Raw genomic sequence first — 13,740 nt, 5'->3', positions numbered from 1 at the left:
AATCCCAGACCGAAGCCAAGAGTAAACAAACGAGAGCAGTCACCCCCCCTGCTTCTGGAGCTGCTGGCCAATGACCGACAGAGTCAAGCTGGACACATGCTGCTGAGTCTGACTGCAGATCCACCTACTTTAATCAGAGAGGTCGGTCCAGGCAGACGTGTATTGTTTAACCCTAATCTTTTCTTTTCAGCAATATGTTTGGAAATAGGCTGCTATGTTTTATTTGTCCTCCACTCTTTTATCATATGCTTATTTTAGGAATTTGAAGTATTTCAGTTCAGTTTCCAAAGACAAAACCAGCTTGACGCTTTCTTGTTCTTGTTGCAGGTGGTTGAAGTGTTTGGAAACTTTAAGGGACAGGAGTCTCTGTTTGAGCTCCTGTGGGGTCCACAGGCCTCCAGCAGCTCCTCCTTCATCGCCACAGACGACATACGATCACTCGGCGCCGTCGCTCCAGAGCTCTCACAGCTGACTAAATATGACACTGGTATGAAACTGATGATCCGACCCAAAATCTCTGACTCTACTACAAATTATGATTTTTCTGTCACAAACATAATGCTACAGGCTCCATCCTGCTGCACGGGGAAGATTTGCAACATCTGAGCTGGCTGGGGCTGCAGTGGACTCTCCAAGACCAAAGACCGCCTCTGAGGGACTGGCTGCAGCAGCTCTACCCCAGGCTTACTCTGGAGACTTCTAAGATAGACACCAATGCACCAGAGTCCATCTGCCTTCTGGATCTAGAGGTTTTCATTCTAATAACTCTAAAAAAACAAGATAAATAAGGTGCTATCTGAGGATTTTAAAAATATGTTTATCCTCTAATTAAAAGCTAGACTCTAAATTTGACAAATAAAATGTTGCTGTTCTATTTTTCTGTGTGGGCATTGACACGTTTCTGCTGTTTCGCTCCAGGTGTTTTTGTGTGGCGTGGTCTTCACCAGCCACTGTCAGCTGCAGGAGAAGGCAAAGCTCAGCAGTGGTATGAAGACGCAGCAGGAGCTCCTGGAGCCTCGCTGCCTGCCTTTGTCTCTGCTCCGCCTCCTGACCACGGACAGACAGAGGGAATGGTGGGACGCCACGTACAACCTTATATACAACCGAGCAGCGTGAGTGTCACACCCGTTCAGAACTTCCAGGATTTTTGACTCAACAACAGTGACTATTAAAGATTCACTGTTCTGGGATCAAATATGGAATGCTTCTTCGGCTTGTCTTTACATATACAAAAGAATAATCATTAAAAAATAAAATATTAGGTTTTATGGTGCTTAAGTGCCAAAAAATCCTCTCATGTCAAGTACTTAGTTTGTCTTTATCAGAACTGAAATTGTTTTCATCTGTTTTCCTACAGTTTCTGAAATTAGATAATTTGTCTCGAAGTCTTAAAATCATATTTATTAGTCTTGTTCTAATTCTTTGCTTAAAAAAGCTCAACCAATTAATATATGTAGCCGTTTAATACTTAACCTCAATCTGAGGGTCCTTAAAGCATTCACTGTGCTGCAGTGTTATTTCTGAGATGGTCTTTTTTATTTTAAAGTCTAGAAGCTGTCATCCAGATGTGATGTTTTTTTAAATGTTCTGAACTCTTAAAAAAATAGATACACTGGAGTCAATGTAAGTGAAAATACCTCACTTTTGTATGTATTTTGTGTTGCCTTGCAGTCCCGGCACGTCAGCTAAACTGCGAATGATCGTGCAGCACGGCCTCAACACTCTGAGAGCTGGAGAGAAACACGGTCTTCAGCCTGCGCTCGCCATCCACTGGGCCCAGTATCTCAGTCAGACGGTACGTGATCACTAAAGGAACTGGTTCAGTGGAAGATAAGAGATTCAGTTTTAGCAAGGACATTGACAGTCATGTGCAGAAGTACCTGAAGGTCGTCTTAAAACATGCAGGAGGACTTGCTCATAAAGTTGATGCTCCACCCTCTAACAGCTGATCCTCTGTTTGCAGCTTCAGCCAGTAAAATCTACGTTCTACGGTTCCTATAGCTTTTAGTTTTAGTAATAGATTAGGTACCTTTGATTTTTATATAATTTAATGTGATGTTTATATTTTTGTGTTGTCTAAAATAGGGTGATGGCATGAACTCCTACTACGACCAGAAAGAATACATCGGCCGCAGCGTCCATTACTGGAGAGCTGTTCTCCCCCTGCTGGAGAAAATCAAATCCAGAAGGAGTATACCCGAGCCCCTCGAACCCCTCTTCATGCACTTTTCTTCCAAAAACATCCAGGTTAACTATTTTTTAATGCCTTTTTTAACTAACGGAGTCATGCTGCTTGACAAATGCTTCTTCTTTTCTCAACTGTTTTTTCTGTTTTCAGATTCCTTCAGTTAGAAGCTATGAGGAGGAAGCTCGGATCGCACATGCCATTCTACTTGACATTGAAGGAAGAACAGATGAAGCAATCACCATCCTGGAGTGCATCAACAACTTGTCATCCACCTGGCATTTAGCACAGGTAAACCTAGACTAATGCAAAACCAGAACTGCTGAGGAAAAATTTTCTCTAAATGAGATATAGGCAGGAGAATATCTGTTTTTATAAAAACGTCTTTTTTGTGCCTCTTGTGTAAACAATTAAAGTAGTTATGGTCCAGGTTTTACAACTTTTATCTTAATTATTTGTATGGTGAGATCTCTACGGTTTGATCGAGACATTGGTTTGTATTTAATTGGCTGTTGAACTTTAAAATTATTCCCTTTGAATACAATGTTTGGTGTTTCTCCTGCAGATCTATCAGCGACTGTCAGAGGAGGCCACCAATGGAGTGGAAGAGACTCAAGACCGTTGTATAACCTCACTGAGAAAATACAGAACGTATCTGCTCAGGATCTACAACGCCAATGCAAATGAAATAGACAAGGTTAGTCTCACTTGTGATGTCTGTAAAAGCAAATCAGTTAATTATTCTTAGCAGATTTACAGTTTAGGATTTTTTTTCCTCCTCTTTATTTTGTGAATTCAGCTCCCTGTGTCCATGGAGGAAGTCGTCGACCTCCTGAATGATGTAAACCAACAACTGGGGGAGAGTGGTGAAGATGAGGAGGAGGAGAAGGAGTTTGAGCGTCAAATAGGACCGGATCACTCCAGTCCTGCTCATCTCCAGGAAACCAGCGCCACCATTTCGCACATCAAGTTCTCCACTCCATCTCCTAACAAAAACATCGTCTCTCCTTCCAAGCGCTTGGTAAGTGTAGCTCGTCTTTATTTAAGAGATACATTTAGCCCTTTATGAAAGCTGCCTCATGTGACTTTTTGTCTCCTCTTGTTGTTCAGATTTCCCCAAAGACGCCGCCTCATTGGATTGAAGACCAAAAAAATCTCCTGCAAATCTTGTGCCAGAAAGTTGAAGCTCTTACGGTCAGAATATGGAGTTTAATGATAAGTGACAAACTTTAAAACTACTTCTGTGTCTTAGTTTGTTTACTCATTGAATCTCTGTTTTGCAGAATGAGGTTCAGGATCTGAAACTCAATGCATCGGGGGCTGCAGGTTCTCCTCACAAGTTGTACGGAGATAGCTACAGAGCCGAGGGCCTTCAGGAACCTTTTACCCCAGTCCAGTCTTATCATGGAGCCCCCCTCACAGGTCAGCATATCTCTGAGCCACTGGCCCCTGACCTTTTTTAGGCCACAGACCAGTTTAATACCTGTTTAGCACCTGTTTAATAAACCATCGTTTTCGTCATCAGAACACAGTGTAGTCATAAACAGACGTTGTAAAAGGCTGTTTTTCCTTGGACAATTATGGATTAAGAAAAATTTTTATTGTTCTTACACAAAATGTAGTGTACTAAAAGTTTAAACCTGCTGCATATGTTTAAGAAAGAATGAAGATCAACTTTACCCTCAAAAGTTAAGGGAAACTGAGAACTAAACATTTGAACATATTGTCTGACATGAAGCCAGTCCGTGGCTTAAAAAGGTTGGGGACTCTAGATTATTGTGCATTCTATCCCTTTGTTTATATTTTTGAATCTTTGTTTTTTATTTGCTTCAGTGGCTACCACCGGCCCCTCCCTGTTCTACAACCAGTCTCCAGCTTATAACTCTCAGTACCTTCTGCGGCCTGCTGCGAATGTGACCCCCACCAAGGTAGTTATTGTTCTGGGGCGTGTGTTGATGCTTCCAGCCTGCACCGACTGTGGAGTCATGTTTGCTGTCTCTCCTGCAGGCTCCAGTGTATGGTGTGAACCGTCTGCCCCCTCAGCAGCATGTGTACGGCTACCAGCAGCCCACTCACACTCCCCCCTTGCAGACGACTCCGGCGTGCATGTACCCTCCCCAGGAGCAAGTGTTTGGGGCTCCCCTTCGGTTTGAATCCCCAGCCACAAGCCTCTTGTCCCCTTATAGTGAGGAGTACTTCGGCCAAAGTGTTTCCCAACAGGCCCCCAACCCCCCCCTCCCAGAACCTGGATACTTCACCAAGCCGTCTGCGCTTCCTGTTCAGCCACCAAAGAGCTTGGAGGGGGCGTCTGTAGATTTTGGGAAGGTCCCGCTCAGCCAGCCGACCCCTGAAGTCCCCAGAGGGCCCAGTTTTGGTGCAGCTGCTCAGTCTGCAACTCCAGCTGCTTTCAAGTTTAACTCCAACTTCAAATCCAACGATGGAGACTTCACCTTCTCTGCCTCCCAAGCGAAGCACAGCGAAAGTTTACTGGGATTGTTAACATCCGACATCCCCACAACTAAAGACTCCGCCCCCGAGAAGCCCCCCACCCAGGAGCACCAAACCAGCATATTCAGCTTCGGCAACAAAACCAGCTTCTCTTTCATTGATCCTGTGCAGAACTCGGCAAGCGGGGGGGCTTTTGGAAAGGTGGATCAGCCCTTTAAATTTGGTGAGATCTCCAAGCCACTGTTCGACATCCCCAAGCAGGCAGAGAGCGACAATGACAGCGCACACGCAGACGAGGATGAAGACGGACCCCACTTTGAGCCGATCGTTCCTCTTCCTGATAAGGTGGACGTGAAGACGGGCGAAGAAGAGGAGGAAGAAATGTTCTGCAACAGAGCCAAGCTGTACAGGTTTGACACGGAGACGAAAGAGTGGAAAGAGCGTGGAATCGGCAATCTAAAAATCCTAAAACACAACACTAAAGGGAAAGTTCGCCTGTTGATGAGAAGGGAGCAAGTCCTGAAGATCTGCGCCAACCACTACATCACCGCTGACATGCTACTCAAACCCAACGCCGGCTCTGACAAGTCCTGGGTGTGGAACGCCATCGACTACGCAGACGAAGAGCCTAAAACCGAGCAGCTGGCCATCCGCTTCAAAACAGTGGAGGAAGCATCTCTGTTCAAAGCCAAGTTTGAAGAGGCTCAGAAAGTGGCGCTCGCATCCCCAGAAAAGCAGCCTGAAAAGAAGAGCAGCTCTAAAGATTCTGATTCCCTGGCAGCCCAGTTTGCTCTGAAAGAAGGGGAATGGGAGTGTGACGTGTGCTGCGTCAGAAATAAATCCTCTGATCTGCGCTGCAGGGCCTGCCAGGCGCCCAACCCAACCTCAAAAGCAGAAGTCCAGCCACCTAAAGCCAGCGCTTTTACTTTCAAATTTGGTACAGATTCATCAAAACAGAGCAGCTCCGGCTCCACATTCACCGGATTTGGTGGTTTTGGGTCTTCTGCTCCTTCTTCTTTTACGTTTGGCATCGGCTCCTCAAAGGTCGCTGACACAGCCCCTAAGGCTTTTAGTTTTGGCTCTTTGGATGATAAAAAGTCAGCTCAGTGGGAATGTGAGAAGTGTTCCACAAAAAACGAGACTTCTGCAGACGTTTGCGTTTCTTGTAAAACTTCTAAAACCAAAAAGACTGTTCAAAGTAGCCCGGCTGCAGCAGCGCTACCGGCTGCAGCAGCGCAGCCAACTGCAACAGTGCAGCCGTCTGCGTTTACTTCTGATCTAAGCGCTAAGTTTAGCAAAAAGCCCGGACAGTGGGACTGCGAGGTTTGTGACGTGAGGAACGAGTCGACCGCTAAAAAGTGTGTCGCCTGCAACACCTCAAAGACGAAAGAAACCGTCGCCGCTCCTGTGCCGCCAAGTATGCCGCCTGCGCCAGAACTGACGGCCGATTCAAGCAAAGCAGGTGGGCAGTGGGACTGCAAGAGCTGCCTGGTCAGAAACGAAGCATCTGCCACCAAATGTGTCTGCTGCAGCGCACCCAATGACGCTCTCTGCTTGGAAGCCATTTTTGGCAAAAAGCAAGGAGAATGGGATTGTGATGCATGCTTGGTGAGAAACTTAGCCACTGCTAGCAAGTGTATAGCCTGTCAGACTGCCAACCCTAATGCTAAAAGCGACAGCAGCTCCTCTGCCCCCCCCTTTAGCTTTGGATCCAAAAGTCAACCTGCTGGATCTGGATTCCCCACGTCGTCTGGAGGTGGCAGCCCGTTTCAGTTTGGTCAGAGCAAAGAAAAAAGCTCCGCCCTTTCTCCTTTTAAGTTTGAAAGCTTCCAGGCTGCACCCACCTCCACCACCACTAGTTCCTCTGGCTTTTCTTTCTCCAAGCCCATTCCAGCCGGAGGCTTCAAGTTCGGCCTTCAGGAACCTGCAAAGAACCCGGCCTCATCCAGTGATCCGGCGCCACCCGGGCCAGCCTCCAGCTGTCTCAAAAGCTTTGCAGACAAACACAAGGAGAAAGAAACTCCGCCCACGCCCCCTGACGCCAAAGCAGAACAAGACGCCAATCCACTCGTTTCTGGAAAGGGCAATGTGTCCAGTTTTGCTGACTTGGCTAATTCTTCTGGGAGCGACTTCCAGTTTGGAAAGAAGGACCCCAACTTCAAAGGTTTTTCTCGAGCCGGGGAGCAGATCTTCTCAACGCCACAGGCAACACCCACCAAGACGGACGCAGTGAGCGAACAGGAGGACGATGGCATGTACAAGACTGAAGAAAACGACGACATCCAGTTTGAGCCGGTGGTCCAAATGCCAGACAAGGTGGATGTGATCACCGGGGAGGAGGACGAGCAGGTTCTGTATTCTCAGCGCGTCAAGCTGTTCCGCTTTGATACAAGTAGCAGCCAGTGGAAAGAGCGAGGGGTGGGGGTCCTCAAATTCCTGAAAAACAGCGTCAACGGTCGCCTGAGAGTGCTGATGAGGAGGGAGCAAGTTCTGAAGGTGTGCGCCAACCACTGGATCACGACCACAATGAACCTGAAGCCCCTGGCAGGTTCGGACAAAGCCTGGATGTGGATGGCCAACGACTTCTCGGATGGAGACGCCAAGCTGGAGCAGCTGGCTGTCAAATTTAAAACCCCAGAGCTCGCAGAGGAGTTCAAGGCGAAGTTTGAGGAGTGTCAAAGACTCCTCCTGGACATCCCCCTGCAAACTCCACACAAGCTGGTGGACACGGGCCGAACTGCGCACCTCATTCAGAAGGCAGAGGAAATGAAATCTGGCTTGAAAGACCTGAAGTCGTTTCTGACGGATGACAAAACAAAAATTAAAGATGAAGACACGCAGGCAGACTCGACGGCATCCGGCGAGGCTTCCAGTCTGACCATCAGGCCCCACGGAGAAACCACCGGCCCCACCTTGGAGTGGGATAACTACGACCTGAGAGGAGACGCTCTGGACGACACGGCCGACTCCTCCGTCTATGCCTCCCCCCTTGCCAGTAGCCCCTTGAGGAAAAACCTTTTCCGCTTCGGAGAATCCACCAGCGGGTTCAGCTTCAGCTTCCAGCCTGGCATCAGCCCCTCGAAATCTCCCGCTAAGCTCAACCAGAGCCGCGCCTCAGTGGGCACTGACGACGAGCAGGAAGTAACGCAGGACGAAGAGCGGGACGGGCAGTACTTTGAGCCCGTGGTACCTTTACCCGACCTGGTGGAAGTTTCTACCGGAGAGGAAAACGAGCAGGCGGTCTTCAGCCACAGAGCAAAGCTGTACCGCTTCGACAAGGATTTGGGTCAGTGGAAGGAGAGGGGCATCGGAGACCTGAAGATCCTGCAGAATTTTGACACCAAGCGGGTGAGGCTGATCATGAGGAGAGATCAGGTGCTGAAGCTCTGTGCCAACCACTGGATCTCAGAAGCCATGAAGCTGGAGCCCATGAAGGGAGCGGAGAAGGCCTGGGTGTGGAGTGCCATGGACTTCTCTGAGGATGGGGAGGGCAAAATCGAACAGCTGGCTGTGAGGTTCAAGCTCCAAGAAACTGCAAATACCTTCAAACAAGCCTTCGAAGACTCCAAAGTCGCCCAAGCAAAAGCAGAACTGATGACTCCAGTGGTGTCGCGGCTCGCAGCGCCAAAAGACGCCACGCCACCAGGGTTTCCAAGCTCCCCCGTCTGCGGCAGTGCAGCTATCGCTGTCCTGGAAGAGACCACAAAGGAGCGGACGGAGCCTCCCCCTGATGCCAAACCCTTTGCTGCTGCCCCTCAGAGCCCAGTCAACCCCTCAAAGACTGTGGTGTCTCCCCCAAAGTTCGTCTTTGGCACGGATTCCCTTCAGAAGATCTTCGGCACGCTCAAATCTCAGCCAGAAGCTTCAACTCCTGCAGGGAAAGCCAAAGATCCTGGAAGTTCTGTGAAGAGTCCACTTCCTGCTCCTGCCTTCCAGATGCACACAGGTAACTTGTTTTCCTCACGTAAAAATTTCCTTCCATCTACATCTCTGAATTATCCTCTTTTTGCCAATTGCGATTAAAATCATTTTGAAAATTTCTGTTTCTGCGATATGTAAAGTGAATAACCTGCACTAATCTGGCACTCAAGATTAATAATTCCAAACTTATAGCACCTGCTTAAAACCAAAACACATTTGGAGTTCTCTGACTTCTGGCAGCCTCACAAACGGTTTCTCTTTGCTCAACAACCATCATCCTTCAGGGCTGGATTTTAGGCTTTTCAAAGATAACCCAATGGCTTTTTGGACCAGCACGTCCACCAGCAACAGTTTTGAACCCACAGGTACTCTGGTTACTGCAGTGTGTGTTAACACCTGTCAGCTGTCATCCGGCTGGCCGCCTCCTACTGTGACATGAAAAAAACGAAAAATAACACCTGAAATGCACGAAGTGGCTGAAACGTTCAAGCTAATCCTGCATGTTCATGTTCCAGTTTTAATTTAATGAGATGTATGTCTTTATTGAATAGGGGGAAAAAAAGTATTTTATAGGTCATTTTGTTTGACATTTTCAATTTTTTCTCTTCAGGAAAACTAACCCAGACATAATAAAACTCTTAGTTTTTGTAAGTGGTTTGGAGGTTCAGTTGTTTGATAACCAAGCAGAGGTTTCACAAGCTGAACATCTGAAATATGAGGAGAGCTGGAGCAGTTCCTTTATACGTCCCCAACAAACGTCACAGAGCTATTTATAGAGCAGGAAGTGTAGCAACAGCATGGAATGTAATTTCCTACCTGGCCTGACGTCTGTTAGTGATGTGCACATCAGCAAAGACTAAGTAGGGATTATTTATGCTTCTCTTTATTCTTTCGTAAAATTAGTTCTAAAAAGCATAATTACTTAAAAAAATAAAGGTATATAATGTGTGTCTGACTGCAGCAGTGTGCATGTCGTACATTTTGCTAAACGTGTGCGTGTGACTCTAACATTTGTGTAAACTAATGCACAGAAATGGATTCCTTTTGAATATAAATAAGTTTAAATATTTTCTCTTTTTTTTATTTCTTTTTTTTTCCAGGTTCTGCTGAGGCGGCGGCGGACGGCTCACGGTTGGAGGACGACTCCGAGGTGGAGGTTTTGTTTGTTAAAGAGCCCACTGCTGAGCAGGCAGCTTTAGCCAGGAAACTCCTGCTGCCCCTCACCTTCTTCTGCTACAAGAACGAGCCAGGCTACACTAGTGACACTGAGACCGATGGTGAGAAATGACATTCGTCCACATACTCCACTCTGATGATGAATCGTTTTCCCAGCAGATGATTTATTTATTGAATTTGCTTGGATTTTCAGATGAAGACTTTGAGTCAGCTGTCAAAGCTTTAAACGGAAAGCTCTACCCCGATTCTCCTCAGGCTGCAGCTTCCGATAGTGGTACGTTTGTCTTCACTCATAACTTTTGCCTTTGCCAATCACTCTTTTGCACTAAAGGGGTCGATTCTGCTTTCAGAGTCCTTTTGTCAGTTCGTGTGGGAGAAACGACCGACACCAGAAGAGGAGGAGAAAGCAAAGAGCCTGCAGCTTCCACCCACGTTCTTCTGCGGCCTCAGCACCTCTGACAGCGACACCGACCACGACAAGCCGGAAGACTTTGAAACAGAGGTCCGCAAAGCACAGCACGAGCTGGTAATGGACCTAAACCCGTGCATAGAGGTCCCAGTTTTTAATAAACTGACTTTGTTTCTAAATTAAAATGAAGAGCCAGATATCCCTGTGAACTGTGTTCAGCTGCAGGAACAGACGGATGCAAAAAAAAAAACTGCATCAGGTTAAGATGAAACTGTAGATGAATTCAGTCATCAGCAGGTCCATCTTTTTTTTGCTTCTGCATTCAAAACTCATGCATTGCTACGGCCATTTTCAGGCTCTGGATACAAAATACACAACGATTGAACACGTGTTGAAAGTTAAACCAATCAGGGACTCTGATTTGGCAGTGATGTGGATGAAGTCCCTTTTAATTCATGGAAGTGCCAACTGTTTGAAAATTGATCATAAAGGAGAAACTAATAATTGCAGTTTTTGTCCAGATGGAATTATGTGACAGAGTCTTTTGTATATTTGAATAGAGCTGTGAAAGACTCCATGATATTAGAACGGGAAGATCCTGAATTTAAGATTGTGATTCTTGAGAGGTTTTTTTTTGCTTGTTTTGTTTTGAATTTTATTTTTATTTGTATTTTTTTGTATATATTTTTTTTTAGCTCTTGGGACAAGTGTGACCTTAAAAACAAGACTAGTTATTTAAATTACTTTTTTTCTCTTATATTTAAGACGTTTGGCAAATGTGCACAAGCAGCTCAGTGGGGAAAACATGTATTTTCGTTGAAGAGTAACACTGGTTTACTTTGTTTTAGGCCAGTGAGTCAAAGAAAGCTGAGAAAAGATGGAGCCGTCCAGCTGCAGCTCCTCAGGGTCCGAGCTCGGTCCCGGCATCCAGCTGTCCAGAAGCAGCTGCCGCCACAACCGCAGCAGAGGAGCCGACCGCAGACCAGCCAACAGGAAGTCGAAGCAGCAGCTCTCCAATCGACCTGTCCACCAAGAAGAGCTCAGAACCAGAGCCTGGTTCTGTAGCGGACACTTCTACCACTGCATCAGCTGCTCAAGGTCAGAAATAATGTCTGTTTGAAAGACTTGAATGATCCTCATCTATCCTTTTCCTTTTTTCTGTCCACTCACTTATTTTTATACTTTTTTGTTTTATGCTTGAAATTTTTTTGTGAGCATTGATGGGACTCCGAAGTCATTCCAAGATCATAAACCCTTTTCAAGTTGAGAAAACGCTTCAGCAAACAAAACTGAGAAAACCAGTTTAATGTGTGATGACTTTGTTCTTGTTGCTTCAGACTCTACCTTTGGTTTTAACTCACTCACTGGATTCTCTTTTGCTGACTTGGCAAAGACAACAGAAGGCTTCGCATTTGGAAGCAAAGGTTAGTTTTTTAAAATGTTTTTTTTACTTGAAATTATCCAAATAAACCTTTTTTTATTCCAAATTATTATTTTTTTTTTATATTCAAATAGACTCTGATTTCTCCTGGGCCAATGCTGGAGCAATGGTGTTTAAGCCTGCGGCGCCCTGCGAGCCGAAAACCAAGACCGATGATGGAAGCGATGAAGAGGAGGCTCCTACCAATGTGGACATTCACTTTGAGCCTATAGTGTCTCTGCCTGAGGTGAGGCACACATGCAAACACACATGTCCCTTCTGACATCTAGTGGCCAACTGAAGTCATAGCAACATGTCAAAATTAAGACAGACGGACTACTATTTTAAAAATCGGATTTGGGCAATTAAATGTTTAAGAAAAGATGGTGTGTTATTCAATTAATAGCTCAACAAGCAAAAGACTTCTTATAATGAATATATATATATATATATATTTTTTTTTAATCTCTGCCTTTCAGGTGGAGACAAAGTCTGGAGAGGAAGATGAGGAGATCTTGTTTAAGGAGCGGGCTAAGCTTTACCGGTGGGACCGGGACTCTAGCATGTGGAAGGAGCGAGGCATCGGCGACCTCAAAATCCTCTTTCACCCCAACAAACGCTTCTATCGAATCCTGATGAGAAGAGAGCAGGTCCTGAGGGTTTGTGCCAACCATACCATCATCCAGGGAATGGAGCTGAAGCCTCTGAATACTTCTACTAACGCCTTGGTCTGGACCGCCACAGACTACGCAGGTACCTGCAGCTCAGGTTTGCTAGTTGGTGAATCTCTGTTGCTCCTGGAGTCTCTTTAATTCTTCTGTTTGTTTTTTTCTTTTCAGATGGTGAAGGTGTCGTGGAGCAGCTGGCAGCCAAATTCAAAACCCCAGAGATCGCAGAGACCTTTAAAAAGACCTTCTGCGAGTGCCAGAGCCGCATGAGTCAAGATGACGGTGACGCTTCATGCGCCTCGTCACCACAGATGTCCAGAGTCCAGGAGCACTCTAGGGAGACCAACCCACAAGTGTTCCTCAAAGTAGCTGTTGACGGCAAGCCGCTGGGCTCCATCACCATAGAGCTTTTCTCCCACATTGTTCCCAAGACTGCTGAGAACTTCAGAGCCCTCTGCACCGGCGAGAAAGGCTTCGGCTTTCAGAACTCCATCTTTCACAGGATCATACCAGACTTCATGTGTCAGGTAAGGAGACTGGATCTGTTCCCTCGGAGCAGGATTGCAGCTTCGCTCACATTTTTTCCACTTCCCGTTCCAGGGGGGTGACATCACAAACAACAACGGCACTGGAGGAAAGTCCATCTATGGGAGCTCGTTTGAGGACGAGAACTTTGACGTTCGCCACACGGGTCCAGGGATCCTGTCGATGGCGAATCGAGGACGCGACACCAACAACTCCCAGTTCTTTATAACCCTGAAAAAAGCAGAACACCTGGACTTCAAACACGTGGCGTTCGGCTGGGTTCGAGACGGCATGGATGTGGTGCAGCAGATGGGAGAGATGGGTACAAAAGCTGGGATTCCCTCTAAGAAGCTAGTTATCACAGAATGTGGACAATTGTAGCCTTTTGAAAGTCCAAGAACAACATGGAGCACCCTTCAGTCTGTTGAAGAGCACAATCTTTCTCCCAAAGCACAATCTTCACGTTTTTATTCAGAAGAATAACTATATTGCATTGTAGCTTCAAATGGGAAAGAGTGAGGAGGAGGCTTTTAGGGGAATGTTGCTTTGTTTTGACTTGTCATTTAATTATTTGTCAAAAGTTTATTTTGTGTGTAAAATTGTACATGAACTTCTTTTTAAATGTGTTTTGTGCTTCAGTTTTACTGTACTGGGTTTCTTCACAGCAAGAAGAATGTTTTTTTTTTTTTTGTTGTTTTTTTTCCAGAAAGCAGGTTTCTCACCACTTACACATTTCAGATGCAGTCTCTGGTTACATTTTATAGTAGGACACCAAGGTTTGAGTTTCTTTAAGCAAATGGTTGACATTCATATTTGCCCTCTCGAGGATAACCACGTTTCTGCTTTAAAGACTACAGACGTTTCATTGTGTGTACAGAGTGAGGTTACAAAGTTGAGATGATGCTTGTACCAAAATTCAAAATTAATAAAGTTGCTTTACAAAAAAGCTAAATAATGTTTGTTTTCAGTGTTGAATGATTTAGCTTTC

General features: G+C 45.9%; 1 protein-coding gene across 2 annotated transcripts in view; it reads left to right on the top strand.

Annotated features, from left to right (window-relative positions):
* Positions 1–13,707, top strand: part of ranbp2 (RAN binding protein 2) — an 18,088-nt gene extending 4,381 nt beyond the window's left edge. Inside the window, exons 8-29 of one of the 2 annotated variants that reach the window (XM_024286134.2) lie at positions 1–141; positions 328–487; positions 568–749; positions 919–1,112; positions 1,672–1,795; positions 2,086–2,247; positions 2,339–2,476; positions 2,751–2,882; positions 2,985–3,206; positions 3,296–3,379; positions 3,469–3,607; positions 4,019–4,113; positions 4,193–8,579; positions 9,655–9,831; positions 9,924–10,004; positions 10,081–10,232; positions 10,988–11,237; positions 11,477–11,563; positions 11,655–11,806; positions 12,039–12,312; positions 12,399–12,754; positions 12,828–13,707. In XM_024286134.2, the coding sequence (XP_024141902.1) occupies positions 1–141; positions 328–487; positions 568–749; positions 919–1,112; positions 1,672–1,795; positions 2,086–2,247; positions 2,339–2,476; positions 2,751–2,882; positions 2,985–3,206; positions 3,296–3,379; positions 3,469–3,607; positions 4,019–4,113; positions 4,193–8,579; positions 9,655–9,831; positions 9,924–10,004; positions 10,081–10,232; positions 10,988–11,237; positions 11,477–11,563; positions 11,655–11,806; positions 12,039–12,312; positions 12,399–12,754; positions 12,828–13,133 (7,995 nt within the window). In that variant the 3' untranslated portion in view covers positions 13,134–13,707. Of the gene's footprint in view, positions 142–327; positions 488–567; positions 750–918; positions 1,113–1,671; positions 1,796–2,085; positions 2,248–2,338; positions 2,477–2,750; positions 2,883–2,984; positions 3,207–3,295; positions 3,380–3,468; positions 3,608–4,018; positions 4,114–4,192; positions 8,580–9,654; positions 9,832–9,923; positions 10,005–10,080; positions 10,257–10,987; positions 11,238–11,476; positions 11,564–11,654; positions 11,807–12,038; positions 12,313–12,398; positions 12,755–12,827 lie in introns of both variants that reach the window. The other variant, XM_024286133.2, reaches the window with a different exon arrangement.
* Positions 13,708–13,740: the final 33 nt, after the last annotated feature.

The sequence above is a fragment of the Oryzias melastigma genome, linkage group LG21, assembly GCF_002922805.2.
Source record: "Oryzias melastigma strain HK-1 linkage group LG21, ASM292280v2, whole genome shotgun sequence".
Lineage (NCBI taxonomy): Eukaryota > Metazoa > Chordata > Actinopteri > Beloniformes > Adrianichthyidae > Oryzias > Oryzias melastigma.
The sequence above is the reverse complement of the archived record's forward strand: the minus strand, read 5'-3'. Positions and strand labels throughout refer to the sequence as shown.